Genomic DNA, 24,796 nt, shown 5'->3' on the forward strand with positions numbered 1-24,796 from the left:
CCGCCTCCTCCGAACCAAAGCAATCTCGACGCAATCCTGAGCAAAAATACAAAGCGCCCCTCTACATGGTTATCAACCACGCAGCTCAACCCACGACGAGGCCCAGCAAGTTGAATGGCACGTTCAATCGATCCTTGACTTCCCCGCGAAGGAGGACTCCCAGCGAGGCTGGGCTGGATTTCCAGAAATGACTGGACACTACCCGGAGCATGGTAGGCAGGATCAATTGGCAGATTCGGCTTTGGTCTAATGGTGCCATCCTTCCGGCAGATCCGCCTGCGCCGCTTACCTGACCCCCTGCAAAGCGCAAAATGTGGGCATTTTGTAGTCACCACTCTGTGTCTCGCGGGACGTGTGGATGTGAGGGTGGATTCTTTCGGTCTCATGGGTTCGGTCTCATGGGTCACTGACACCGAAAAAAACAACAAAAAAAGAACACGAAAAAAAAACAGCAGATACGAGACTTCCAAGCTTTTAGCTGCTCTTCTTTTCCAGCAATTCCACCATAGTTCCCTGCAGTGGCCGTGGGGATGAAGGGCTCAGCATGGTCAGCATCCACATTGAACAGTCATCGCTCAATTGAATGCGAGCGCATGCGTCTCTGATCACCAACTAAGACGCTTGATCAACCTCCTGGGAACGTGAGTGACTGTGGACTCAATGCAGGTGGAGACAACTCGAGGCTTAGCAAAGAGCCTCCCAACCCAACACGCACCCGCTCTCGCGCCGTCCGCCGGAACCACTGTTCAAGCTTCCACAGGATCCAGGGGACTTTCGTCAAGAGATGGCGCTTGCACTAACCCACCCCTAACCGCTTAGCGAGAGGTACGATCGAGCTGGTCGGGCTGCCACCTTCGATCGACTGAGTGAAAAGGAAACGGCGACCTTTCCTCGAAGAGCGACGGCCGAAGCCAGGATGCGACATTGCAACACCGATTCGAACTATTGAATAGCATGCTTCAGACAGCAGCACATGGACCGTCGATGGATTGCTGCACCGCCCTGATACAGACGACGGTCTTGATGTCATCCATTGTCATCGAGGTGCGTGATCTGGAGTTGTTGCCCGTCTGCTGCCAGGGCTGACGAGTATGCCATCACCCCCTATATTGGGGACAACAGGAATGCCAATCGCCCCAGCATTCCGCTCTACACCGATGCTCGATCCTGACATCACCCGTCTATAGACCCATAATCCATGTCTACAAGGGTAGCTAGCAACCGTAGCAGCGATGCCGACATCTCGACAAGCGATACTACCGTCACAGTAGCAGCCGTAGCAGAAAGGAAGGGTCGGTGAGTGTCTTTGTACTTCATGAAAAACATGTCTCGTCCGCGGCGACCTGCGGCAACAGCATTGTTTCACCGCAGACAGCCCCGGACGCTGCGCGCTGGGTGCGATCGACGGCACCTACGTTGCTTCCGTGAAAGGTCACGGACGACCAGACCGAGTGTCCATATTCTCCCGCTTCCCGCCCGCCCGCACCGCAAAGCGCGGCCGTGGCATCGTGGAAGAAAAAGAGGAGCCAATGATGAAGGCGGACGCCTATAGCGTTCAGCAAGCGTTTCGCGCTCTGTGCGCGTTACGCTTTCCCCTGAGGATCTGGTGAACCCATTGCACGTGTGCCAGCCTGTGCTGGCGGTCTTTGCGCAAATGACTTACTCGCACCCGTGTCAGGAGTCGTGCACGAGGCGACCTGGCGCGGCATCCAATACACCCGGATGCATCGCGAGCCAGGCCAGACCAAGTACGTGGTAGCTGCTGACCAAAGCATGGCAATTGAGCTTGAGCCCCGGCATCTATCCGCAGAGGAGGAGAAGGCACGAAAGGGCCACGGCTCACTGGCAATATTCAGTTTTGGGCGAGGTCTAATCTCCGTCGTGCCAGATTATCATTAAGTGCATTGCCAATAACGACTAGTAAGTCACCCCGAATGAGTCGCCCCCCTCTCTCCCCCTGTGGCGGCGGAACATGTGCCACGGACGGCGTCGCTGAGAGCAAGCGCCGTCCGTCTACTCCAGTATGACCATCTCTAAAGGACAAACAATTACCTCGGACGCCACGTCATGGCTTAGAACTGTGTGCGTCCGTCGCTACGGTACTCCGCCCTCTGCCTCGAAAGCTTTCCGAAAACGCTACCACCGGGACCAGCGCATCAGCAGTGGACACGAAGACAGGCATGACTATGCCATGAACGATGGAGAACAAAACGAACCCGCACTACACAGCACAGTCCTCATTGCACGATAGTCCACTTTGGAAGGAGTGGGGGGGGGGGGGGTGCGCACAATCGGTGCGTCCGAAGTGGGACGTGAACAGGGCGACATTCCTCCGAAGCCGGTACCACGTCAGATGCGGTGCGGAGGGCAGTGCAGTGCGACGTCGAGTACGGGCGACGATGGTGGATGTGAGATTTGGAGACAGAGCGAAAAGGCGTGAAAAGCGAGTTGCAGGTGGGCCCCGCAGAACAAACAGGACTGGCTGCCCAGGATTGTCGGAATGGCGTCAAAGACTGGACGTGATCCGAGTGCTACTGCTTGCCACTCATCCCCCGCGCGGGCTGCAAATTCATGCCCGAGGCGTCGGTCAAAGACACGCCACCGACGAGGCGTGACGACAGACAAACAGACCGTCCACCAACTTCGGTGCAGCAATCCATCATATCATGCCATTCGAGACACGCAGGGCGGCGGTCTTTGGTTCGTGGCCGCGTAGCTGGTGAACGGACTGCCGGAATCTACTTTTCGCCAGCAGACCATGTTTGCAGATGCGAGGAGAAAAATACTGGGCTGGCCCGGCGGCGGTTCTGGGTCTTGGTGCCTAAGGGTAGGGGAAAGGTCAAGACAAGCACCAAGGGGCCAGGGGTTGGGGTCAGGGTCGGGGCCAAGGCCAGGAGGGTTAGGTTCAGTCTAGGCGCTGTGTCCAGCCCGACAGGGTGCTGTGGCATCGCGCGCCGAGCAGGTGTGGACTGTTGACGCGAGGTGGCTCGGGTTCGACAGGGAAGAACAGGACCGGCCAACCAGGCATTAACCAGCTTGGGACTCCTGCCCACTGCTTCACGCTGGACAGTACTTGGCTTTTTGCGCGCTTCTTGGCTGGGACCTGGATGGAGTCCGGTGGCCGGGGGGCTTATCGCCCGGTCCCCCCCCCTTTTTAAAAAAAAAAAGAGGTTCCTGGGGGGGGGGGGGGGGGGGTGGGGATGAGATGTGAGATGTGAGGTGGGAAGGTGGAAGGTGGGAAGGACAAGCCAACTGCCCACAAGCTGAACACGAAGCAGGCACGTTGGGAATGCCATAGCTAGGTATTCTACCTACCTACCTATGCTGGGGCTACCTACCGTCCATCCATGAGTATTGTCGGAGGTACGAAGGTACCTACTTCCCAGCTCTGCCTGCCTATCACACATTCGGTCTCTTACGTACAGGGGCCTTCGCCGCCACCGCGCCCACCTGCTGCTGCTCCTGCTGCCCCTGCTCCTCCTCCCTATTCCTCCTCGAGTGATCCTAAGCCTACCTCCCATCCTTTCCAACAAGAAAAAAAAAAGAGAACCACCAGCCTCTCGTTTCGCTCTTTGGTTTCCAGCCATCATTGGACCGCTGCATACAGTTTGTGTCCCTCGTGCCGTGTCTGCCAACAACCGCAACACCCGACTCACTCGCTCGCTCTGAACCCCTACTTGGCCGCCTCGTCGCCGCGCACACGCTCGCTCATTGTTCGATTCGTCCCGCCTGGCTCGTCTTGTCTCGGCTCCGTCCCCTCATCAAGACCACCCACAACACATCAGCTTCACACGTTCCTTGTGTGGCCGCCCTGACCTACCGACCGACCGACCGACCGACCGACCGACCGATCACTGTCCGAACACAGTGCCTGTACAAACACGATAGCAGTACTCATGAAGTCTGCTCGGTTCTGATATCGCTCTTCTCGTATATCCTTTAATACTCACCACCTCGTAATGTACGTTGGCGGCTGTGTTTCCTTCTTGTCATGACGCTTCTCTCTTCCAAACACCACCCTCCTGCCCTATTCCCCCCCTCCCCGTGTGGTCCGCCTTGCTCTGCTCCCATCTCGAATCAACAATCCCGCATGTGCTTGTGGGAGGTTCCACGAGTCTCATCCGTTGGGCTGGATCGTGCCAGCCACGACATCGCTCCGACCCGTCAAACACAACCGGCCCACACCCCAGTTGCTTCTCGCAGTGTCACAGTCCTTCCAGCCTGGTCATCCATCGCCGCCATCTCTGTGCCTGTCAGACAGGAGCTAACCTTTGGGCTCGTTTTCCCGCGCAGTGCCGCTTGGCCTTCTCTCGATTCCTCCGGCAAACAACAGGAGCGTTGTGTCAACCTCGAGACCCATACTCGAGAGCTGGTCGCTCTTCCAACAAAGTGACCCGTGCTCGCCATTCATTCCTCGAGAGCATCTGTCACCTCGCCACGCGATTTTGCAGCTCGACCGCACAATTCTTGTCTCCTACTGATCCGTATAGGATTGACGTGGAACATCATTCTTCATGCCTAGATTCTCCGTCGGTTTCGGTAGGCGGAAGTCCGCCGCCGCCGAAGACGTTTTCCAGAATGTCGAAGTGGCCTCCAACGAACCATCGTCATTCCGAGTGCTCGAAAGAACAGATGTGGCAGCGGGCAAGTCGTTTGACGGTGGTGTGAGGATGGGCATGGGCCGGGCGACGACCAGCATGGTTTATCAGAAGCCGAACTTGTCGCAGAGCTCCGTCGAGGACAATATGTTTGCTGACCTCAAACCATCGAACCGGTATGTTGCTGGCTTTCTTTTTTTGTCTCCTCCAGTACCCGCTGCGTCATTCCATTCCTTGTCCAGAGACGTCTGTCCTCCCTGGCCAGATTTAACTACACCGAACAAACCTTGACGGCATGTGTGTCTCGGCCAGATCGTGTCCCCCCCTGTCCGCCATCCTGACAGGGATGTTCTTATTGCCTGGCTTTTTTAGACTGACTCAGCTTAAGGGGCAGTGGGTCATCCAATACGACCAAAACAGCTTCGACGGACGCATCGTCGCGCCATAGTAACGTTTCTACTGCACCCTCTTCAGCCGACTTCGCTCAACAAGGCCATCACGAAGAATGGAAAGGTGCATCTAAAAAGTCACAAGGCGACATGGCTGGCCCAGCTCCTCCCAAGTCCGGCTCACGAGGCTTTCTCGATCGAGCAGGCCGGACGTTCTCGTTTGGCGGTCAGAAGAAGAACCTGCCCCCCGTCCCTTCCGTTGATGATCACCCGCTGCCCGTTCCACCAAATCAAGAGCACGATGGACTGAGCGGCCGCCCCCGGGGATTGACTTCATCCACTTCCAGCACAGCGACCCCTCCCAGAATACACGAAGACCAAGATTTTTCTCTTGACATGGGCAGCGACTTTGGGCAGATGTTCGACAATAAATTCAAACGAAACAGCGCCATGACCCTACGAGCCATGTCACAAGACGATGCTCACAAGATCGCTCAGAGCGGCAACCATCATTCACAGAACCAGAACCGTGCCAGCCAGTTGGTGCCGGCTCCCATTCAGATTGACAAGACGGCCAAGGTCGAGGCTTCGCCTTACTCTTGGAGCAGCCAACACTCCAACGACAACCTCCTCAACGCCAACTCTACTCAGGGCTCTCCCCTCTTCGACCAAGTGCCGCCGCCAGTACCTCGCCATCATTCTCCCCACAGCTACGCGCCGACAAAGAGGCCGTCGGACATCATCGAGGATGAGGATGCCAACCTGCTCAAGGACTCAATGGCCGCCAGCCGCTTCCTTGGCACCAGTCCCAACCTTGCTGCGCCGTCTTCGCAGCAACCGAGAAACTACAGACAACCTGAAAGCACCTCGAGCTGGAGGAATTCTGCGCCAGAGAAGAAGGCGGGTGAAGACAACATGTTCGAGGGAAGCCTGGCACACTCTTCACGTGTCGCCAGCCGCTACATCTCTCGAGCCCCCAGCCCCCCACGTAATAAGGTCATGACGCCCGCTCAATTCGAAAAGTATAGGCAAGACAAGGAACGACAGAACAGCGGAGGCCCTGTCAGTAAGTCGCCGGTGGAACAGCAGGACGACGACGAGGATAATTACGAGGACGACGAGGACGATATCGAGAAGGCGAAACAAGCCGCGAAGCAACGCAGGAAGCAAGAGGCTCACATGACTGTCTACCGGCAACAGATGATGAAGGTCACAGGTGAAGCCGCTAACCCCCTGCCTTCGCGCCCTAACATCAGCACCTCGCTGAGTACGCCAAACCTGGGCAGCCTCGCTCCGCCACTAGGACACACCCCTGGGACCTCTGACGAGGATGAGGATGAGGAGGTCCCGCTGGCCATCCTCGCTGCCCATGGGTTTCCCAGCAAAGCCAGGGCTCCCAGCCGTATGAGCCACATGGCATCGAACCCAGATATTCGTGCGTCCATGATGCAAATGCCCCAACAAGGCAGGCCAGGCTCCAGCATGGGCGATCCTTCTGCCGCCCGCAAGGGAGGTCACCTGCCCGCCTTTGCCAGAAAGCTCCCCCAGGACCCGTTTGTGGGTGCCGGTCTTGTCAACGGACCACCTCGCGAGTCGATGAACTTCTCGGGAGGCGCGCCGGCGCCCCAATCGCCCGGAGCTCTGCCGCCTGGAGGACTTGTTGGCGTGATTGCCAGCGAAGAGCGTTCTCGCGCCATGCGACGTGGTAGCCCGCATGTGGATGCGCACCACTTCGCCGGAGGCCAGCAGAACGGATTCCCTGGAGGCGGATTTGACCCTCTAGCAGGTATCCCCCCTCAGATGATGTATGGCATGCCACAGATGCCTCAGCAAATCTCAGTTGGCGAGCAGGCCCAGGTCCACATGACCCAGCAGATGCAGCAGTTCATGCAGATGCAGATGCAGTTCATGCAGATGATGGCCAGCAACCAAGCGAATGGCGGCCGCCCCATGAGCCACATGCCTACGCCTTCGGAAATGGGCGGCTCTCGCCAGTCCTTTGTGGGCGATGGCATGTCACCAATGATGATGGAACCACCTCAAATGGGGCTCGACCCCCGCATGCGAACAATGAGCATGGTGCAGCCCAGCTCCGACTCGTGGATTCAGCCTGGCGCCGGCGGCTATGCGCCGTCGATCCACGCGCAAGGCGCAGGGTATGCTCCCTCGATCGCCCCCTCGGAGCGCAGCAACATCGGCTTACCCGGCCGCTACAGGCCCGTCTCACATGCCCCGCAAGTTCCCGCTCACGGCCAGAGTCAGGGCTCCGTATACGACTTCCAATCGAACCCCGCCCGCACGTCGACCATGTCCGGCGCCATCAGCGGATGGGATCAGACCACGATGAAGGCGCTGCAGGGAAAGACGCCCTCGCCGCCGCTGCCGCAGACGAGCACGCTCCGCAAGGTGGAGGATGACGATGATGACGACGAGGGCTGGGAGGCCATGAAGGCCAAGCGTGAGAAGAAGCGCTCCATGTGGCGGTCGAAGAAGTCGATGGGCAGCGAACTCGGCGCCTTCATCTCGTGAGAATCTCCTCTCAGATGTGTCGGCATATTATATCAATAGCGGAGCGGGTTGTTTATTTTGCGGGTCTTCTTTTGACTTTGGAGGGGAAAGAGTGTCAGCGGGGGCAAGAAGCGGCCAAGGAATATCTCATCCGGAGGGCAATCGGTAGCAGCCGCCACCTGCTCCCACAGGACCTGTACGTGTATTGGGATTTATTGGATAAGGAATTGACGGCTGATTGAAGCTGTTGGATCTCTCCTGGGCTGGTGACGGACGCTGGTGAAGACAAAATCCGAAGAAGTGAGATGTCAGTGGGAAAAAGATTTGGTCATGATAGATAGACGCATCTTCCACGCAGTAATTCACCTAATGTTCAGATACCATCAATTCGATGTATACTGCGGGTTCGAGCTTTCTTGCATGGGGGGTTTTTTTTTTATTTATTCTTTCGCAATATCCTTTTGAACTAGTGTCAAGATTTATCCCTCACATCATGGTCGTTGTTGTTGTTGTTGACCGCCTGGGCGCAACGGCTCGTCCGGGTCATGTTCCAACAACCACACCTCTTTCCAACCACAACCCGCCCTTCATCCTCGTGTGCGATGTGTAGTCTACTCAATCTTGCCCGAGGCCCACGCCTTGCGCTTGACGCCCAGCTCGACGGCCGCGAGGCCCCAGTCGTCGCCGTGGTTGTGGCCGTCCGGCGTCAGGCCGGCGCGGGCCTTGGCCTGCTCGTCGTTGAGAACGGTGAGGATGCCGAGGATGACGGGGACGCCCGTGTCGAGCTGTACGCGCATGAGGCCGTGGACGGCGGCGTCGGCAATGTACTCAAAGTGCATCGTCTCGCCCTTGATGAGCACGCCAATGGCGATGATGGCGTCAAAGGGCCCGCCCGAGGCGCCGTCGGTCGAGGCCGAGAGGGAGGTCAGGTCCGTGGTCGAGGAGGCGAGGAGGTCGCCGGCCGAGCCGGCGCCTGAGGTCGAGGACTGGACTTGGGAGGCGGCGAAGAGTCTGGTGGCTGCTTGTCAGCCTGGCTTCTTGTTTTTCCCCTTGCTTCCTCTTCGATGGAGATAATAACGGTTCGGAGGGGAGGTAGGAGGCCGATGGCGCGCGGCATCGCCGGCAGAAGCGGGGTGGAGGGTACGAGAACAGGAGCGAAGCAGCACCAACAGAAGGAAGACACGCACCTTTGCACGGCGATGGGGAGCTCCCAGGACCCGGGCACAGACTGGATGACAATGTTGGACTCTTTGACGCCGCAGCCGAGGAGCTTGTCCTTGGCGCCCTTCACAAGGGGCTCGATGATCGAGGCGTTCCAGCGGGCGTGGACGATGCCGATGCGCAGCGCGCTGCCCTCGTGCTCCTGGGGGGTCGGGCCCTTGATCGACATGGCGTTGTGGGGGGGAGGGGGGCGGCGGCGGTGGTGGTGGTACTGGTAGAGAGAAGAGTGATGCAGCTGGGAAGCGCTCAGGTTGAGATGATCGAGAGCTTGGTTGGTAAGTGTTGTGCATCGACGCGGGGCAATAGCTCGGGGACTCGTTGGGGTTTGGTGTGCCGCGGGGTACTGAGTCAACTGCAGATGGCGTCAGCTGTGAAAAGCCGCCAGGGTAAGTCGCACTTGGCTTCGGGTCCGACACAAGGAGCGGGTAGGTGCACCCAAGGTCCATTCTCACATGTGTTCAGAGCATGTTTGGGAAAGAGAAGCGTCGTGGGAGCTCTTTCCTTCCAGGTCTCATCAATACATTAATGAGGCATGAGGCACCTTCGCCTTGGTTGCCTTTACCATGTCTTGCAAAAATAATCTTGCTGCCTCATCCCACACACAACACCATCGGCATGATGTTGTGTTAGTCTTGTCAAAGTCTTATGTTCATCTAGAAGCCGGTCCGAGTCATATCACTACCACTGGCCGTGCGCTGCCGGCACACTCACCATGTCTATCACCCGTCTCCCCGACGCCGCCACCCGTCAACTGTGTGCCACGCTCGTTCTGGTTTCTCCCTCTTCCGCTGTCAAAGAACTACTTGATAACGCACTTGATGCAGGGGCCACTGCGGTCGAAGTGCTCATATCTGCCAATACCCTCGGTAAAATTCAAGTCCGTGACAATGGCCACGGCATAGCACCAGAAGATATCAAGTGTGTGGGCCGCCCTGGCCATACAAGCAAGCTCCGGACTTTCGAGGAACTGCGATTCAAAGGTGGCCAGACTTTGGGCTTTCGAGGAAACGCATTGTCAAGTGCAGCCTGCGTCTCCCAAGTCATCATCACCACGAGAACAGCACAAGACAAGGTCGCAAGCTCCTTCATATTGGGCTCCTCCTCGGCCGATTCCGCAGTACCCAAGACTGTTTCGGCCCCCGTGGGTACTACGGTCGAGCTGAACAATTTATACAGCGATTTTCCTGTCCGTCGAAAGGTGTTCTTCAAAGAAGCCCCAAAGTCGATCGCCAGCATCAAGACCCTACTGCAGGCTTACGCCCTGGCAAGACCAGAGACAAAACTAACATTCAAGGTCCTTGGTGACGAGAAGTCTGCATGGTCGTATGCACCCCGCGAGAGGCCCAATCCGCGGGAAGCTGCACTCCAGATGTTTGGCGTGAGCTTGGCTAACCAGTACGTTGAGAGGACCATCTCGACAGAGCTACTGGACTCGACAGCATCAACAACCGTGCCTCCCAATAAGAGAGAGAATAACGAGTCCGGTCTCGATAGCATTACTATTCGAGCACTTGTGCCGAAACTTGATGCAGATCATGCAAATATAGCTGGCAAAGGCGCCTACGTCTCTGTCGACTCCCGACCAATGGGTAGAGATAGGGGCATTTTTAAAAAGTTAGTCAAGATCATCAACAATTTCTTCCAAACGGCGAGCAACTGCACGACAAAAGATTTGTTCCTATACGTAGATATAAAATGTGCGGCAGGAATCTACGACCTCAACATCTCGCCTGCCAAAGATGAAGTGGCTTTCATGAGCGAGCAGACGGTCCTCGACCTCATCAACAATTTGTGCCTCGATTTGTACACCCCTCACGAAGATTCAAGAGACAACAAATCGCCGAACCAAACAGAATGTTCGCGCTACTCACCGATGCTGGTTCTGTCACAAAAGAATACGAGGGAAAGGCTTGGTGCAAGCTACAATAACCTGCGGACCCCTGAAAGTTCCCTCCTTGCGGACGAATACGAGATGGATCTCGAGGACCACGAAAGGCTCCAGCAAGCTGTGGACAGCACACTCCCGAATGCCTCAGGTACCCTGCCCAAGGGCTGTTCTGGTGCTGCTGTTGTCATTGATGATGGTAAGAGCCTGGACTCGAATTTCGTCGAGCTTAACATGAATTCGAGGGCTTCTGTGCCAGTAGTTTCCGGAACTGATCCCGCCTTTGAAGACGAAAACCCAGCCAGGGAACAAAACTCACGCACGATCAGCAATAACCACAGGGCATGCCAAATTCCCCTCCGATATACACAGGTTAACACAGCGAGGACTCGCACATTGAGCGGTGAAGGGAAGCATAGCATGCTTACACTGAGCTCCTGGGACGACGAAGACAGTCAAACACAAGGCTCTACCGCCAATTTTCCGAACATTGGTCTAAGAACACCCTGGACCATTGCAAAAGCCGCGGCGACATGTTTTCCAGCAGAACGAGCAGTGTGTGATGTTCACGATAACGAAGGTCGCCTATCCCAGGCTATGTCAGGGACAAGAAACGGTACGAGGGTGGAGGCGCCGGCCATACACAACCTCGCTACAGACAAAGGATACGTGAGCCCCCTGCTTCAACAGGACTTGGGCGTGGGCAGGATCGACCCTGTGTCGAACCGGTGCCATTCCCCGTACAGTTTGATCCAATCGGCCAACGGGAGCAAGACTGATGTTGCCGCCGAGGCCCGCCGTACATGTATCCCTTCTGACCAGGACCCCGATGTGCCCTTGTCACTCACAAAAAGGAATGATCGCAACCAGCTTTCGTATCTCCAGTCGCCTGAGGCAAGCCCTAGGGAACCTCGAAGCTATCATGAGCGGATGCATCTTGACAGCCCACGTTTGACCCTAGGGAACCTTGAGAAGTCACCGCGTCCTGACCTGAATCGTCTGCCGAGAACACCCCTGGCAACGATGTCTTCCAGGAAGCCCGCAATAACGCGCCATAGCAACTCGTTGCAACCCCCTCAAGAAGTGACTCGGGGTTCTGAGGCGCGGGGATGCACATCGCCGAGATGGGGGCATCATACGAGCCAGAGCAGACGAAACGATGAGCTCAGTCATGAACACACCCACAGCCGGCGTGACGTTCGGGATTTCATGCGAATCCTAGATGGTGAAACGAGTTGCAATAGCGACACTGAGATGCTATTCGAGGGACATCATAGAGAGGAAACTGACACACCACAAGGAATGGAGGTTCCGCAGTCGCTTCGCCGAGTGAGTTTGCCGAGGGGCCGTGAATCCAGCTATCACTGTCGAGCGAGCAACCATGCGGTTGCTCGCCACAACTCAGGTGGTTCAGGGTTACGCCAAACTCTGCCACAGAGGGCTAGGAACAGCGTCATGATGGAGGCTGATCCCCGGCGGTACCTGGTCAAGAGACAACGGTCCATGGCGTTATCCGGTCGCAAGACGCCGAGGAGACTTCAATCAGATCGGTTGCCACTCGAGACCACGACCGAGAACGCGGCCAGTTTGCAGCTACAAGCAAAGGCACTCAACTTGGAGGCCCTGGCTCAAGACATAACCGATTTAGAACCTGTCGACTCATACCTCACGCAGGGCGATATCGAGTTTGGGCTGCCCAGAACACAAGCGGAGAAGGCGTACATCGAGCATAGACTTCGAGAGGTGGTCGCAGACTGGCTGCAGTGTGCTTATGGGACCGAGATGCAGCTAGAGTTGAATCTGTAGTTAGCTATGTGCGTCTTTCTTGAGAGGAGACGTATAGCTGGCTGCCGTTCTGTGGTAAAGAAATACTAGCTTGCACGTGTGTTACGTATTCAGTGGACTGTAGAAAGTGGCTTTGTGATGCGCTGTTTTGACAGCGTCGAGACAGCCAGATTCCTGGGCAGAAAGATGATGCAATAGAACTTCTGTCACCAGACTTTTTGTATGTTTGGTGTGGACCAAGTGATTGGAGGCTTTCCGCTCTGAAACGTTGAGCGCCAGACTTTTCCCGTGGACGATTGACGTGGGATGCTGGAATAGGGGGTCGTGAGGATGGTTGCCTAGCGAGCGCGCGACGTCAGGGCGCCGCCCGTCAAAGACCGAGTGAGTGGTGGCCAACAAACCTATGGAACCTCAACAGCCACGGCGTAAGAAACGGGGAGTTTTCCTTAAAATAGCGGCCACTAGAAGAGGGCCGATCGACACTAGAATGGGCAATTATCATCTTGGTGCCACGGTCGATCCCCACAGGGAGTGGGCGTTTGGTGGCTCGTATTCAGGCAGGGGCGGAGAGTAGGTGCCAGCGGGCGGAATTCTTGCTCGAGGTTGGGCGAGGCGGAGTCGCGTCAAGAGTAGCTCATGCGGGTATGATGATGGGCATTAACGTCTGGCGCTATGACTCTGTCGGCCTGTCAGCCCGCGGCCTCGGTTCCATGGAGGGTCTACGTAGGTCTGTCATAGGGCAGAAGGGGTTCATCAATGCTTAAGTGTCACTGACGTGTGTACAGTATATGTGACGGGTCAGGGTTGGGTGGGCAATTGATCGAGCAATGATGCACTGTATGGACAATTTTAGAAAAGGACGGGATCAGAGACACAGAAACAGGACCAACCCCTTCTCTTCAGTCCGGGGTTTTTTTTTCAGGTCAACATGACGCTGGGTGCGTTGGTAGGCGATGCGTACGTGGGTGCTTGTACATGGTAGTAGGCCCACGCGGTTTAAACGGTGAGGTGCCTGCGTTGTGTGGACTGGCCAGTGGGAAGGCGCCCGACGCCCATGATAAATCAAGGCCAGTGATGCCAGCGCTAGCGCGTGTCGGGCCTAGAGCATACACCTCAGCCTCCTTTTAGCCTCCCTGAGGACTGAGCATCGCACGAGGTGATACGAAGGCGCAGAGCGCAGACTTCCACCACCAGCTCACCCCCTGTAGGCACGTCTGGCACGCACCTGTAGGGGCCCCTCGCCGCAGGGCAGTGGAAGGACAAGGGGCCTACTGTACTATGTACATGTAGCAGGCAGCCTGGCTGGTGGTGGGCGGGCTCAGCTGTGGTGGAGAACAGGTCTCGTCCGGGTCAAATCCCAACCGGGCGTACCATGTACTGTACCACGCCCCATTTTCCCATTGCACCGTCGTCGTTTCCCATCCTCACCTCAACTCGTCACCCCACCAGCGCCAGCTGCATTCGTCGTCTCGTCCTTGCGCCCCCTGCGCCCGCCCCCCCCTGCACAATCAGCTTCTGCCGCGTCGAGTTGTTGTGCCTCTGGACGCTACCAGTACACTACTTGACCTTACCTTACCTGACCTGACCTTGCCTGTAGACAATTCTTGCAGTGCAACGCGGTTCCATAGGCAGACAGGCGCCTCTTGACTTTCGTTTCTTTTTTGTCGTTTCAACATCCATCCTCGATTCGCTTCGTCCCTCCCGCCATCAAAGACACGACGTCTCCGACAGGCAAACGTTCTTCAGCAACACGACGATCTCCTGATCCTATCGAGCTGTCTGTCGCACACGAGATCAACATGTTGCCGAGGCCCTAAGAGACATTCGTGAGGGTTTCCGATTCCGACTCTGCTTCCCACGGGGGGACGCCCACCGCCGACAACTCGCACTTCTCGTCCACCGGTCGGATTATGCCATCGCGAATTCCTCCAAAACGCCATGCAGCATCGGCACCGGTACTGCCAACCACACCATCGTCATCGTCCGGCTGCGGGGGCTATGGGAAACACCCCTCTGCGCCATCATCGCTCGCCATGATATCCTCTCGCTCTACCTCCTCCACCCCAAGTCGGCCACCTCGTCACTCGCTTCGCGAAGTAGCCCACCTACCCTCGCTCGACATGCCTCTGATCTCGCACAGCCGCCCGTGGCTCCGCGCCGTGCCGCCGCCGCCGCTCGCTCTGTCCGGCCGGGCGCTGCTGCTCGTCCTGGCATGCCTCCTTCTCACAACTCGACCTGCCGACGCCGTTCAGATTCCTTTCTCGAATTGTCTCCCCGCTTCCTACAGAGTGTACGAGCCGCGTCTTCTGCAATGGACCCCGTTGTACGCCGATGCTCGCTTTGATACTGAGAGCGAAAACCACAATCTTCGTGTCATCGTTTGGGGAAATGTGACTGGCTCCCATTCTGGGGTCTCCCTCCCCCCGCCGGGCGACTCCCACTGGGGAGATCCCACAGACACCGAGGGCAAGATTGTCCGGCTTCCCAACGAACCCAACGCCAAGGTCACGGCGCTCAAGACGCAGGTCGAGATGCTCACATACCAACCCTTTGGCGCTCGTGAAGACTTTTGTAACAACAAGCTCGTGAACGCCTCCTGTCCCCTGGCGCCCATCTTCAACCAGACTGATGTGTAAGTTCATTGACTATCGAACACCATGCTGTGCTTGCAGCTCGCCTCGGGCCGCCGCCGCTGACACTTGGGCCTCCTAGGACAAATCATTACGAATTGCCCTCTATCAACATCAGCCATGACTTTTTCTCCTCCTATGCCTTTGCATCCTTCTCCGCGACCTTCCTCATTATTTACGGTGACGTTGCCGCTACTGACATTGGTTGTGTCTCTGCGACCATCACCCCGGATCTTGGCCACCAGGCCGGCTTGATCAAATGGATGCCCTTTGCCATTTTGCTGTTCGTCGGCTTCGCTACCGTTCTGGCCAGCATGTACAGCCCCTGGGGCACCACTGACGTTCTGCGGTGGACCTCAAACTTTGGGCGCGACCAGGACTTGCTGCGTCTTGTCACGCCTGGCTTTGGCGACTGCCTGCAGTACATCCAGTTTGTCGTTCTCACCGGATCGCTCACTCTGAGTTACCCTGGCTTCTACCAACCCATCGTCAGTCAAGCGAGCTGGTCAGCCTTGATGTTTAACGAGAGTTTTGTAGACAAATCTCCCGGCTGGCCAGCCATCCAAGACGGCATCTACGTTACACAAGGTCATCATGGTCTGGAGCGCTTTGCGCACCTGGTCGGTATGGGTGATGTCGAGGATATCTGGGTAGGCATGATGGTCTGGCTGCTGGTCATCATTGCCTCCGTCCTCGTGCTCATCCAGATAGGCTTTTTCGTTCTTTGGATCTACCGACTGATCAGCAGCACGACCGAGGAGGACCTGCGAGCGAAAAACTTGCCCTTCTCGATAGGCAACGTTGTCCGGGTCGTCTTCAACTTCTTCTTGCTGCCCATTGTCGCGCTCTCCACCTTTCAGCTTGTCGTTGCCGGCGAATCAGCCAACTTTGCTGTCGCCTTGGCTGTCATCACGCTGGTCATCCTCATCGGGTTCACATGCTGGCTGCTTTACCTGATCATCACGACGAAGCCGAGGGCGGTCCTCTTTGACGATCTCCCAACCGTGCTCCTCTACGGGCCACTCTACAACACGTATTCCGACGAGTCGGCCACGTTTGCCTTGGTTCCCGTCATGCTGACCTTTTTCCGAGGCATCGCCATTGGTGCGGTGCAGCCTTTTGGCATCGCTCAGATTGTCTTGCTTGCCATCTGTGAGGTGGTGCAAGTCTTGACGCTACACGCATTTCGTCCCTTCCATCCTGCAACGTTCATGAACGCCTACCACACCATGTTCTCTATTGTGAGGTTCATCACCGTCATGCTCATGGTTCCCTTCATCCCTGAGCTCGGAGTCACGGAAGGCCCCAAGGGTTGGATCGGCTACGCCATTTTGATTATCCACGCTGGCATCATTGTTCTCGGCTTCTTCTTGAACGCCCTGCAGACGTGCGTCGAAGTCATCGCCGGTCTGCTTGGCGCCGGTGGCGAGAGTGGCCTGGCCAGAGGTGGACTAGCCAAGATCTTCGGCATGCGCCAACTGCAGCGACGTACAATGGCTCGTCGCAACGGGCCATCTCGCCAAAGCACGCTTTCGAGCACCGCCATGCTCGATGCCGACGAAGTGTCCAAAGCGGGCTACATACCCGCCGGGAGAGTGCGAAGTGAATCTCAGGGGAGCGCGTTCCTCCTGAGGAGCCAACAGCGAAGCTCTTCGGTTCTTGACAGCATCGACACGTACTCGGCCCCGCCCCGCAACTTTGATAGCGGCAGCAACTTGACACCGACGACGCCTGGCGAGGCCAGCACCTTTTCGTTCCTACCCTCGCCCGGCGGAGCCACCCGCCCTCAGCCGGCTATGATTGCTGACCCCTCGGACCCCTACTACCGGCCACCTCGGCGCCGCGGCGACACTCTGACGGGATCCATCATGTCCGACAGACGCCGCGCTTCCATTGCTGACTCGAGACGATATAGTCAGCTTGCGCCACAGCCAGCTGATAGCGGCGACCTGGCCGACGCCTTACCCGCGGATCAGGCAGAGCCTGGTGCGGCCCCCTCTCAGGTCCCCATCAGCCTGCTCCCACGCGCGGACTATGCAACACGAGAAGTCGATTTCTACTACGGCGTTCGCGGACCAGCGCTGAACTCGGAGGCTCCAGGTCGCAGGCTCGGCACGGGGCCTGCGGACCCGACTGGTCCCATGGCCTCTGCAGCCGGCTGGCTCAGGACGATGCTCGGCGGCAAGACAAAGGAGAAGGGCAAAGGATTCGAGGTTGTCCGCAGCGCACGCATGCCAACCTCGATGCGTGCTCCCGGTGGCGAGTTCAGTGACAATCCTCCCCCTGAAGGAATTCCAGTGGCCATGGGTGTACTGAGGAACGGACCTATCGATTCTGATGATGATTCTGACGATGCTGCTGCTGCTGCACCGACGAAGGATCAGAAGAAGACACCAACGAAGGCTGCGGCGCCACAAGACGATTTGTTGACGGGAGACGAGGGACGACGAAGCTCGGAGGAGACAGTGTCGGACCGATCGAGGTTACCAGATGCGCCTCCTGCGCTGCCAGGGCTGGATTACGGCGACAGTTTCCACCTGCCCAGCCGAATCCCGTCGCAAGCTAGCCGACAGCCATCCCAGAGACAGAAGCCGAGGAACCTTGGCGTCGGCCCTGAGTCTGAGACGCCCGACATCCCCCGGAAAAGCTCGAAACGCCATTCGCAGGCCGAATTCGACCACTCCCCCACACCCTCCTTTAACCTAGTCCCGCCGACATCTCCGTCTCGTGGCCAGCCGCGACACGAAGCAGTCGATACATCCCCCAATCGACTGCCCTTTACAAGGACGGAATCGCAACGACGACGCCTCTCGGGCTCGTCGATGGATGCTAGCGATCTCAGCCAAATCGACTTGAGCGGATCTCCCGACGATCGACCGACAAGTTTCGGTTACGTGCCACAACACAATATCAGCAGAATCGATCCAGACCAGCAGAACCACGTGGACCTGCTGGGCGCATCGGCGGAACTCGTCGACGAGAGGGGCGCCTCGAGCCGCAGCTCACGAGATGAACGGGCGATATGAACTGCCAGACAAAATATAATTACGATTTCCTTACTTGTATGTTTCTATCACAGAACAATCGACAGGGCAACCGGTCGGTGGGGCGACGGTGGCCAGCAGCAGCGAGGAGGCTCGCCAGAAGTCCTGGGTCCCAGGAGGCACAGGGCGTCCCAAGGGGTAGACTATGGAAGGGGGACAGGGGGACAACAGGGCTTCGGTGGCCAGCGGTCAGACCCTGGACCAACTCTTCGAGTCTTGCAAGCTGGCGACGGCGCACAAAAACACATGGCCGCATTGGCCGACGTATCTGACGGGGCGGCCAGTCTGATTCTTTTGCTATATTCCGCGGGCAGCGAAGCGACATGGACAGGGTGGAGAGTTTTCGAGTGACGTTGATTCATTCCAGCAACATGGCAACAGTAACGGCCATAGAAACAAATAGCTACTTAATTCACGACTCAATGAACATGGCGTGTCGGCATGTGGATGTTGTTTCAATCGGTATAGGAACTTCTTAGCAGGAGGGGACAGGAGGTCAACAAATCAATGAGGTCGGGCAGTGATCACGATCTAAGTACCTTGCCTCAGGTAGGTACCTAGGTACTGTGTACCTTCCAAGCTACCTACCCCGCAGAACCCCCGCCAGACTCGAAGAAGGCGCGATAAGATGCGATAAGAATTTTTCTTTGCAACAGGTCCAGCAGAGGCCCGCCGTCGTCACCACCACGGCCAGCGACCAACGCAGTAGTAGCAGCAGCAGCAGCAGCAACCGGCGGAGTGTTCTGTCTTCTTTCACATACCTAGTCAGTCAAGAAGGCCCATCTTTCACGGCCCCTTTTCACCGACCGCAAGACTCACACATTTGCCGTGTATAGCATGGCGCCCACACGACCCAGCAAGAAGAACAAGAAGCAGCAGCAAGCAACCGACGCCAAGAAGATGGACCCCAAGGTGCTGCTCGAGGCAGCGTCGGCCAAGCTCGAGGAGGGCGACCTCGAGAACGCCCTCGGCGCGGCGACGGCGGCTCTCCAGGCGACGGGCCCCGGCGGCGAGCTCGAGCTGCTCTGCACCAACATGATCGGGCAGATCTACGTCGAGGCCGGCGAGATTGACGACGCGCGGGCGGCGTTCACACGGGCCGTGGCGCTCGACAGCGACGGGTCGGCGGACGAGGCGCGCGGCGGCGGGCCGGAGAAGTTTCTGTGGCTGGCGCAGCTCAGCGAGGACGGCGGCCAGGACAGCGTGCGGTGGTTCGAGCGGGGCGCGGCGGCGCTGCGGGCGCAGATCCGGGCGCTCGACGAGACGGCGGGGCGGCGGACGGCGGAGCAGGAGGCGCTGCTCGAGGCGCGCAAGCGGCGGCTCGCCGGCACGCTGTGCGGCGTCGCCGAGGGTGTACATGACGGACCTGTCGTGGGGAGGCCGACGCCGAGCAGCGCTGCGAGGCGCTCGTCACCCGAGGGCGACGCTCGTGGCCCCCGGCCTCGCCGAGGCCTGGCAGACGGTCGCCAACGTGCGCATCTCGCAGCACAAGACGGACGAGGCCCGCGCCGCCCTCGCTCGCAGCCTCGACATCTGGCGCGGCCTGCCCGTCACCCACCCGGACGTGCCCGACTTTCCGACGCGCGTCAGCCTCGCGCGGCTGCTGCTCGAGGTCGACATGGAGGAGGAGAGCATCGAGGTGCTCGAGAAGCTCGTCGGCGACGACGACGAGAGCGTCGAGGCCTGGTACCTCGGCGGCTGGGGCCAGTACATCTCGGGCGACAAGCTGAAGCAAGACGAGGCCGAGGGCACCAAGTCGACGACGACGACGGCGGCGGCCGCCGGCGCCGACGAGGATGACGACTGGCGCGCCGTGTGGCGGTCAGCGCGCCAATGGCTGACCGTCTGCCTCAAGCTCTACGAGCAGCAGGAGTACGAGGACGAGAAGCTCGGCGAGCACGCGAGGCAGCTGCTCGAGGCCATCACCAAGGAGCTCGGCCCCGCGGCAGAGAACGAGGCGGACGAGGTGTGGGAGGACGACAGCGATGACGAGGAGGAGGATCAGGAGATGGCGGGCTGAGTCTGCCAGCGTTCGGGGAAATAAAAATACATAAAGGAGTGGCCGTGCAGAGTTGTCTCTGGGATGATCAGGGGGAGTCGGGGCGTTCAAAAGATGACTATAAACAAGCAGCACACACACACACACACACACACACACACACACACACACACACATTAGCAGCGAGTCATGACGGCAGGTGCTGCTGCATCGTCAAAACGATAGAGTCTCTCGCAAATAGATCACTGAAACGCAACCCAATCTTCTGGCGTTTTTTTGTCCTCTTCCTTTCTCTGCATTCTCATCATCATCACCAGGTATCCAAAACGCCGGGGGGGTTTTTTTTTTCTCTATTGCATTGATGCACAAAAACTGGCTACGCCGCCTCCACCTTGAGCTTCTCCACGCCCTCGGTCAGACCGCCGTCCTCGTCATCGCCCTCGTCATACGTCACCTTGCCGACGAGGCCGCCCTCCCAGAGCTGCCTGCCCGTCATCCTGACGGGCTCCTTGACCTTTGCCTTTTTCAGCTCGGCCAGCCTCTCCTCCTCCAGCTGCAGGCGGGCCTCGTCCATCTCGCGCCGGAAATCGTCGCGCCAGCGCAGAAACGTCTCGGGCGTGACGGGGGTGCCCTGGAACTTCTTGTTCTCCTCGCGCTCGGCCGCCATGACGGCCTCCTCGCGGCGGCGCTCGACGGCGGCCTTGCGGTCGGCAATGAGCTGCTCGGCGGCGTCCTTGAGGGTGGCGTACAGCGAGAAGACCATGGCGACGCCGAGGTTCTCCTCGACCGTCTCGCCGAGGGACGCCAGCAGCGCCGCCTTGTCGTCGGCGACGGAGAAGTGCGGGTGCGGCGCGCCGGCCTGCTGCTCCGGGTTGAGGTCGAGAAAGGGGGCCTCGTCGGGGTAGGCCTCGGGGTAGCGGACGTGGAGGAGCATGGTCGGGGGTTCGGGGGCGTCCTCCTCGCCGACGACGTCGAGGACGACCTTTATCCTGAATTCCGTCTCGGAGATGTCTGTCGGACAAGAAGGGGGGGAAGGGTCAGCACGTGTCACTACCTGCGTGGCCTTGCGCCAGCTGCGCAGCCGCGCCCCTGGAGCAGCTGCGGCGTCGCATGTTGTGGCCTCGAGAAGAGAGGGCGCAGGCCATGGGTCGTCATGGCGGGGTAGCTGACCTGTGATTTCTTCGGGAAAGATGGACTCGAGCACCTCGCGCTCCTCGACCTGTTCTTCGCGGCCCATGGTGATGCTTGGGCCAGTTGCTCTGACGCCGTGTTGGGGGTCTGGTAACGAGCCGCAGCTGGGGATGGGAGGATATGATGGGGGGATTGAGTCTGCTGGGTTCGAAGAGACGCCGTTGCTCCTCGCTGGAGTCGAGTCGGTCGTGGTCGGGTGCTGATGATCGCACACAGGGTGAGCCCCTCTTTGGGTCCATCATAATGTGTCGGTCAGCTCAGCAACTCTGATTGCACGTCACTTGCTCGCTCAAATGAATCATCTTGTCTACTCCGAGAGACTGTATCAATACGCATTGGATTTTTCTGTTCTGCCATTGCAAAAGACGAGTTGGTCTGGCCAAGGCCATCTCAGTCGTACATCTTCTTCTGGGCGGCATCAGTGTATGGGCAGTGCCTACTCATAGTGAGTGCCTCTTTTTCACAGGGCAGGGACGACCGCCGCAGCAAGTGACCAAACTGAGGTGTGTGATGAAAAGACGGCTGCATCGCTCCAAATTGGCCCATACTGGGAAATGATGTCTCAACAGTGTATTAGCAATGCAGAGACCAATAAATACAATGTCCATCCGACCATACCCTTCCATCACGACACTGTCTATTTCTACACGACGCTGCATCCTGTCTCTCTGCGCTTTCCACTTATCACTTTTGGTTCTTATCGCTGGAGGGGGTGACCAGAAATGGCTAGCGCAGCGCTCACCGCCCGGCAATTGAACAAAAAATTTGGTCCCCAGACGCCCGTCTCCGTCTCCGTCTCCGTCTCCAGTCGGTCTCCCCCCCATCGAGTCTGCTCGCAGCGGGTTTGAAGGACAAGGACTGCCTCCCGCTGGTATCAACGATCTTCAGAATCCCCCCCCCTCTTCGCCCTCGATCGAAAAGCCACCTCAACCGCTCCTTGTTTGAGATCAAAATGGCGACCAAGGCTGCCGCCACCGGAAGCAAGCGAAAGGCTGGCCCCATGGGCAAGGCCACCTCCGACAAGTCGGCCAAGAAGGTCAAGACGGACGCCCCCAAGAAGAAGAAGGCTGCCCCCGTCGAGAGCCCCGCCGACAGCAGCGACGACTTTGACGGCATCGACGACGACGAGTCTGACGGCGGCGCCAAACTCGAGCAATCGCCCCCGCAGAAGAAGAAGTACGACGCCGGCGCCAAGGCCAAGGCCGACAACATCACTGGCGTCGGAAAGCCCGTCATCAGTACGCCCACCACGCCCTCCCAACACACAAGAGAGACAACATTGCTAACTGACCACCAGCGGAATCTTCCAAGGAGGCCCACGCTCTCCAGAAGAAGCTGGCCCGCGAGCGCAAGGCTGCCAAGCCTCTCGGCGATGAAGTCCAACGGACCAAGAAGATCTGGGAGCGCCTGAGGAGAAAGTCCCACGTCCCCTCGGAGGAGAGGAAACAGCTGCTCGAGGAGCTCTTCACCATCATCACCGGCCGCGTCAAGGACTTTGTCCTCAAGCACGACGCCGTGCGCGCCGTGCAGACGGCCATCAAGTACTCCAACGCCGCCCAGAGGAAGCAGATTTGCACCGAGCTCCAGGGCACCTTCTCCCAGCTCGCCGAGAGCCGATACGCCAAGTTCCTCATCGCCAAGCTCGTCGTCCAGAAGGAGCCCGAGATCAGGGACATGATCATCCCCGAGTTCTACGGCAGGGTTCGCCGTCTCATCAACCACCCCGAGGCCTCGTGGATCCTCGACGACATTTACCGCCAGGTCGCCAGCAAGGAGCAGAAGGCCATCCTCCTGCGCGAGTGGTACGGCCCCGAGTTTGCCCTGCTCGAGCGCAACAAGGACGAGAAGCCGACCTCGGACCTCGCCGTCATTCTCGACGAGTCCCCCAGCAAGAGGGGGCCCATCATGAAGACGCTGTGCGACATGATCAACTCGCTGGTGCAGAAGAAGATGACCGGTTTCACCATGCTCCACGACGCCATGCTGCAGTATTTCCTCAACATCAAGCCTGGCAGCGACGAGCACACGGCCTTCCTCGACCTGCTCCGCGACGACGAGAGCGGCGACCTCTTCAAGAACATGGCCTTTACCCGCTCCGGCTCGCGTCTCGCGTGCCTCCTCCTCGCCCACGGTTCCTCCAAGGACCGAAGGAACATCCTCAAGGTCTACAAGGACAACTTTGTCCTCATGTCCGGCGACGCCAATGCCCACATGGTCATCCTCACGGCGTTTGACGTGATTGACGACACAAAGATGACGTCCAAGGTCATCTTCTCTGAACTCATCGGCGACGACGAAGAAAAGGTCGCCGAGAACATCATCGCGTCCATGAACAACCAGTACGCCCGGGCAACGCTGATGTACCCCATCGAGGGTCAGTCCAAGGCCCTGTTCCTCTCCAACATGAGCGACGACAAGGCCATCCTCCAGGAGGTGCACGAGATCCGCAAGACGACGAGTAAGAAGGACGATGACATTCGACGCGCAGAGTTGGCAGCCGTCCTGGCACCATCCCTCCTCCGCACCATTGTCGCCGCCGCCCCGACGCTGCTGGCCGACTCGTTCGGCTGCCACATCGTCACCGAGGTCCTCCTGTCCGTCGGGGGCGACAAGACGAAGGCGCTCGAGGCCGTCGCCGCCGTCGCCGAGGGCGACCCCACCGCCGAGCCCATGGAGCTCGACAACCACGTCGCGCAGCAGGCCCACGTGTCGCAGACGGCCTGGGGCGGCCGCGCGCTCAAGACGCTCATCGCCGGCGGCAAGTACAACAAGCAGACGGGCAAGGTGGAGCAGGTCGAGCCCCCGCTCAAGTTTGCCGACGCGCTGTACCCCGTCATCGAGGACCACGTCGTTCAGTGGGCCACGGGCCCCAGCTCGCTCGTGGTGCTCGCGCTTCTCGAGAGCCCCGACTTTAGCCACGGCAAGGAGCTCAAGGCGACGCTCAAGAAGAGCAAGAAGCAGCTGCAGGCTGCCGCGACGGAAGAGACGGCGGAGCAGAAGGCCAGGCGCGAGGCCGACGCGGCGGAGGAGGACAGCGACAAGGGTGACAAGAAGGCCAAAAAGGCAAAGAAGGGCGGCGCCAAGCCCGAGAGGCCAGTAGGCAACTCTGGCACCAGACTGCTGCTGGAAAACTTGTAAGGAAGGCGTTGTTGCGTTGTGGGGACGACGGCTGGCGCAGTTTGTTGGTTTGGTAAAAATGTGTATGTATTGAGGACAAGCCAAAGGACCTTGTCGCGGCAAATGGCAATCAGCCACTCGAATAGAGTCTTGTGGGTGACACGGATACCCCCCCCCTTATTATGTCACTGTATCATCTCACGGCGCGATCGTCCTGCTTTTGTTTTGGTGCGGCCTGTGATGCCTCTCCAGGTGCGTACGTCCTGACAGGAGCCCAGCCAGCGTCACTCGTCGTGTGGTCTCCCGGTGGATCGAGTTTGTGACGAGCCATTGGATGAGCTGAGCTGTCAATCGTCGTTTCGGTGCAATGCTACATGAGACATGGTGTACGAGAGTGACACTTGAACGCTCAGGAGAGTTGTTGCCCTG

The 24,796-nt window shown here is 58.4% G+C and overlaps 7 protein-coding genes across 7 annotated transcripts; 5 read left to right on the plus strand and 2 right to left on the minus strand.

Annotated features, from left to right (window-relative positions):
- Positions 1–4,514: 4,514 nt before the first annotated feature.
- Positions 4,515–7,874, plus strand: VDAG_08803 (uncharacterized protein; the record flags this gene model as incomplete). Its single annotated transcript, XM_009651120.1, has 2 exons — positions 4,515–4,774; positions 4,987–7,874. 2 exons carry the CDS (start codon positions 4,515–4,517, stop codon positions 7,514–7,516), a joined length of 2,790 nt encoding a protein of 929 aa, XP_009649415.1. The 3' UTR covers positions 7,517–7,874.
- Positions 7,875–8,106: 232 nt separating this feature from the next.
- VDAG_08804 (6,7-dimethyl-8-ribityllumazine synthase) lies at positions 8,107–8,885 on the minus strand (the record flags this gene model as incomplete). The annotated part of the gene is made up of 2 exons (XM_009651121.1): positions 8,107–8,506; positions 8,683–8,885. The coding sequence occupies 2 exons, from the start codon at positions 8,883–8,885 to the stop codon at positions 8,107–8,109; spliced, it is 603 nt and encodes a 200-aa protein (XP_009649416.1).
- Positions 8,886–9,428: 543 nt separating this feature from the next.
- Positions 9,429–12,407, plus strand: VDAG_08805 (DNA mismatch repair protein mutL; the record flags this gene model as incomplete). The annotated part of the gene is made up of 1 exon (XM_009651122.1): positions 9,429–12,407. One exon carries the CDS (start codon positions 9,429–9,431, stop codon positions 12,405–12,407), a length of 2,979 nt encoding a protein of 992 aa, XP_009649417.1.
- A 1,684-nt stretch (positions 12,408–14,091) lies between these two features.
- On the plus strand, positions 14,092–18,042 carry VDAG_08806 (uncharacterized protein; the record flags this gene model as incomplete). Its single annotated transcript, XM_009651123.1, has 2 exons — positions 14,092–15,018; positions 15,099–18,042. The coding sequence occupies exons 1-2, from the start codon at positions 14,420–14,422 to the stop codon at positions 18,040–18,042; spliced, it is 3,543 nt and encodes a 1,180-aa protein (XP_009649418.1). The 5' UTR covers positions 14,092–14,419.
- Positions 18,043–18,897: 855 nt separating this feature from the next.
- VDAG_08807 (TPR domain-containing protein) lies at positions 18,898–20,080 on the plus strand (the record flags this gene model as incomplete). Its single annotated transcript, XM_009651124.1, has 2 exons — positions 18,898–19,411; positions 19,455–20,080. The coding sequence occupies 2 exons, from the start codon at positions 18,898–18,900 to the stop codon at positions 20,078–20,080; spliced, it is 1,140 nt and encodes a 379-aa protein (XP_009649419.1).
- A 355-nt stretch (positions 20,081–20,435) lies between these two features.
- VDAG_08808 (uncharacterized protein) lies at positions 20,436–21,296 on the minus strand (the record flags this gene model as incomplete). Its single annotated transcript, XM_009651125.1, has 2 exons — positions 20,436–21,059; positions 21,114–21,296. 2 exons carry the CDS (start codon positions 21,294–21,296, stop codon positions 20,436–20,438), a joined length of 807 nt encoding a protein of 268 aa, XP_009649420.1.
- A 906-nt stretch (positions 21,297–22,202) lies between these two features.
- On the plus strand, positions 22,203–24,388 carry VDAG_08809 (PUF6 protein; the record flags this gene model as incomplete). Its single annotated transcript, XM_009651126.1, has 2 exons — positions 22,203–22,488; positions 22,548–24,388. 2 exons carry the CDS (start codon positions 22,203–22,205, stop codon positions 24,386–24,388), a joined length of 2,127 nt encoding a protein of 708 aa, XP_009649421.1.
- Positions 24,389–24,796: the final 408 nt, after the last annotated feature.

This window comes from Verticillium dahliae, genomic scaffold (genome assembly GCF_000150675.1).
Source record: "Verticillium dahliae VdLs.17 supercont1.22 genomic scaffold, whole genome shotgun sequence".
Classification (NCBI taxonomy): domain Eukaryota; kingdom Fungi; phylum Ascomycota; class Sordariomycetes; order Glomerellales; family Plectosphaerellaceae; genus Verticillium; species Verticillium dahliae.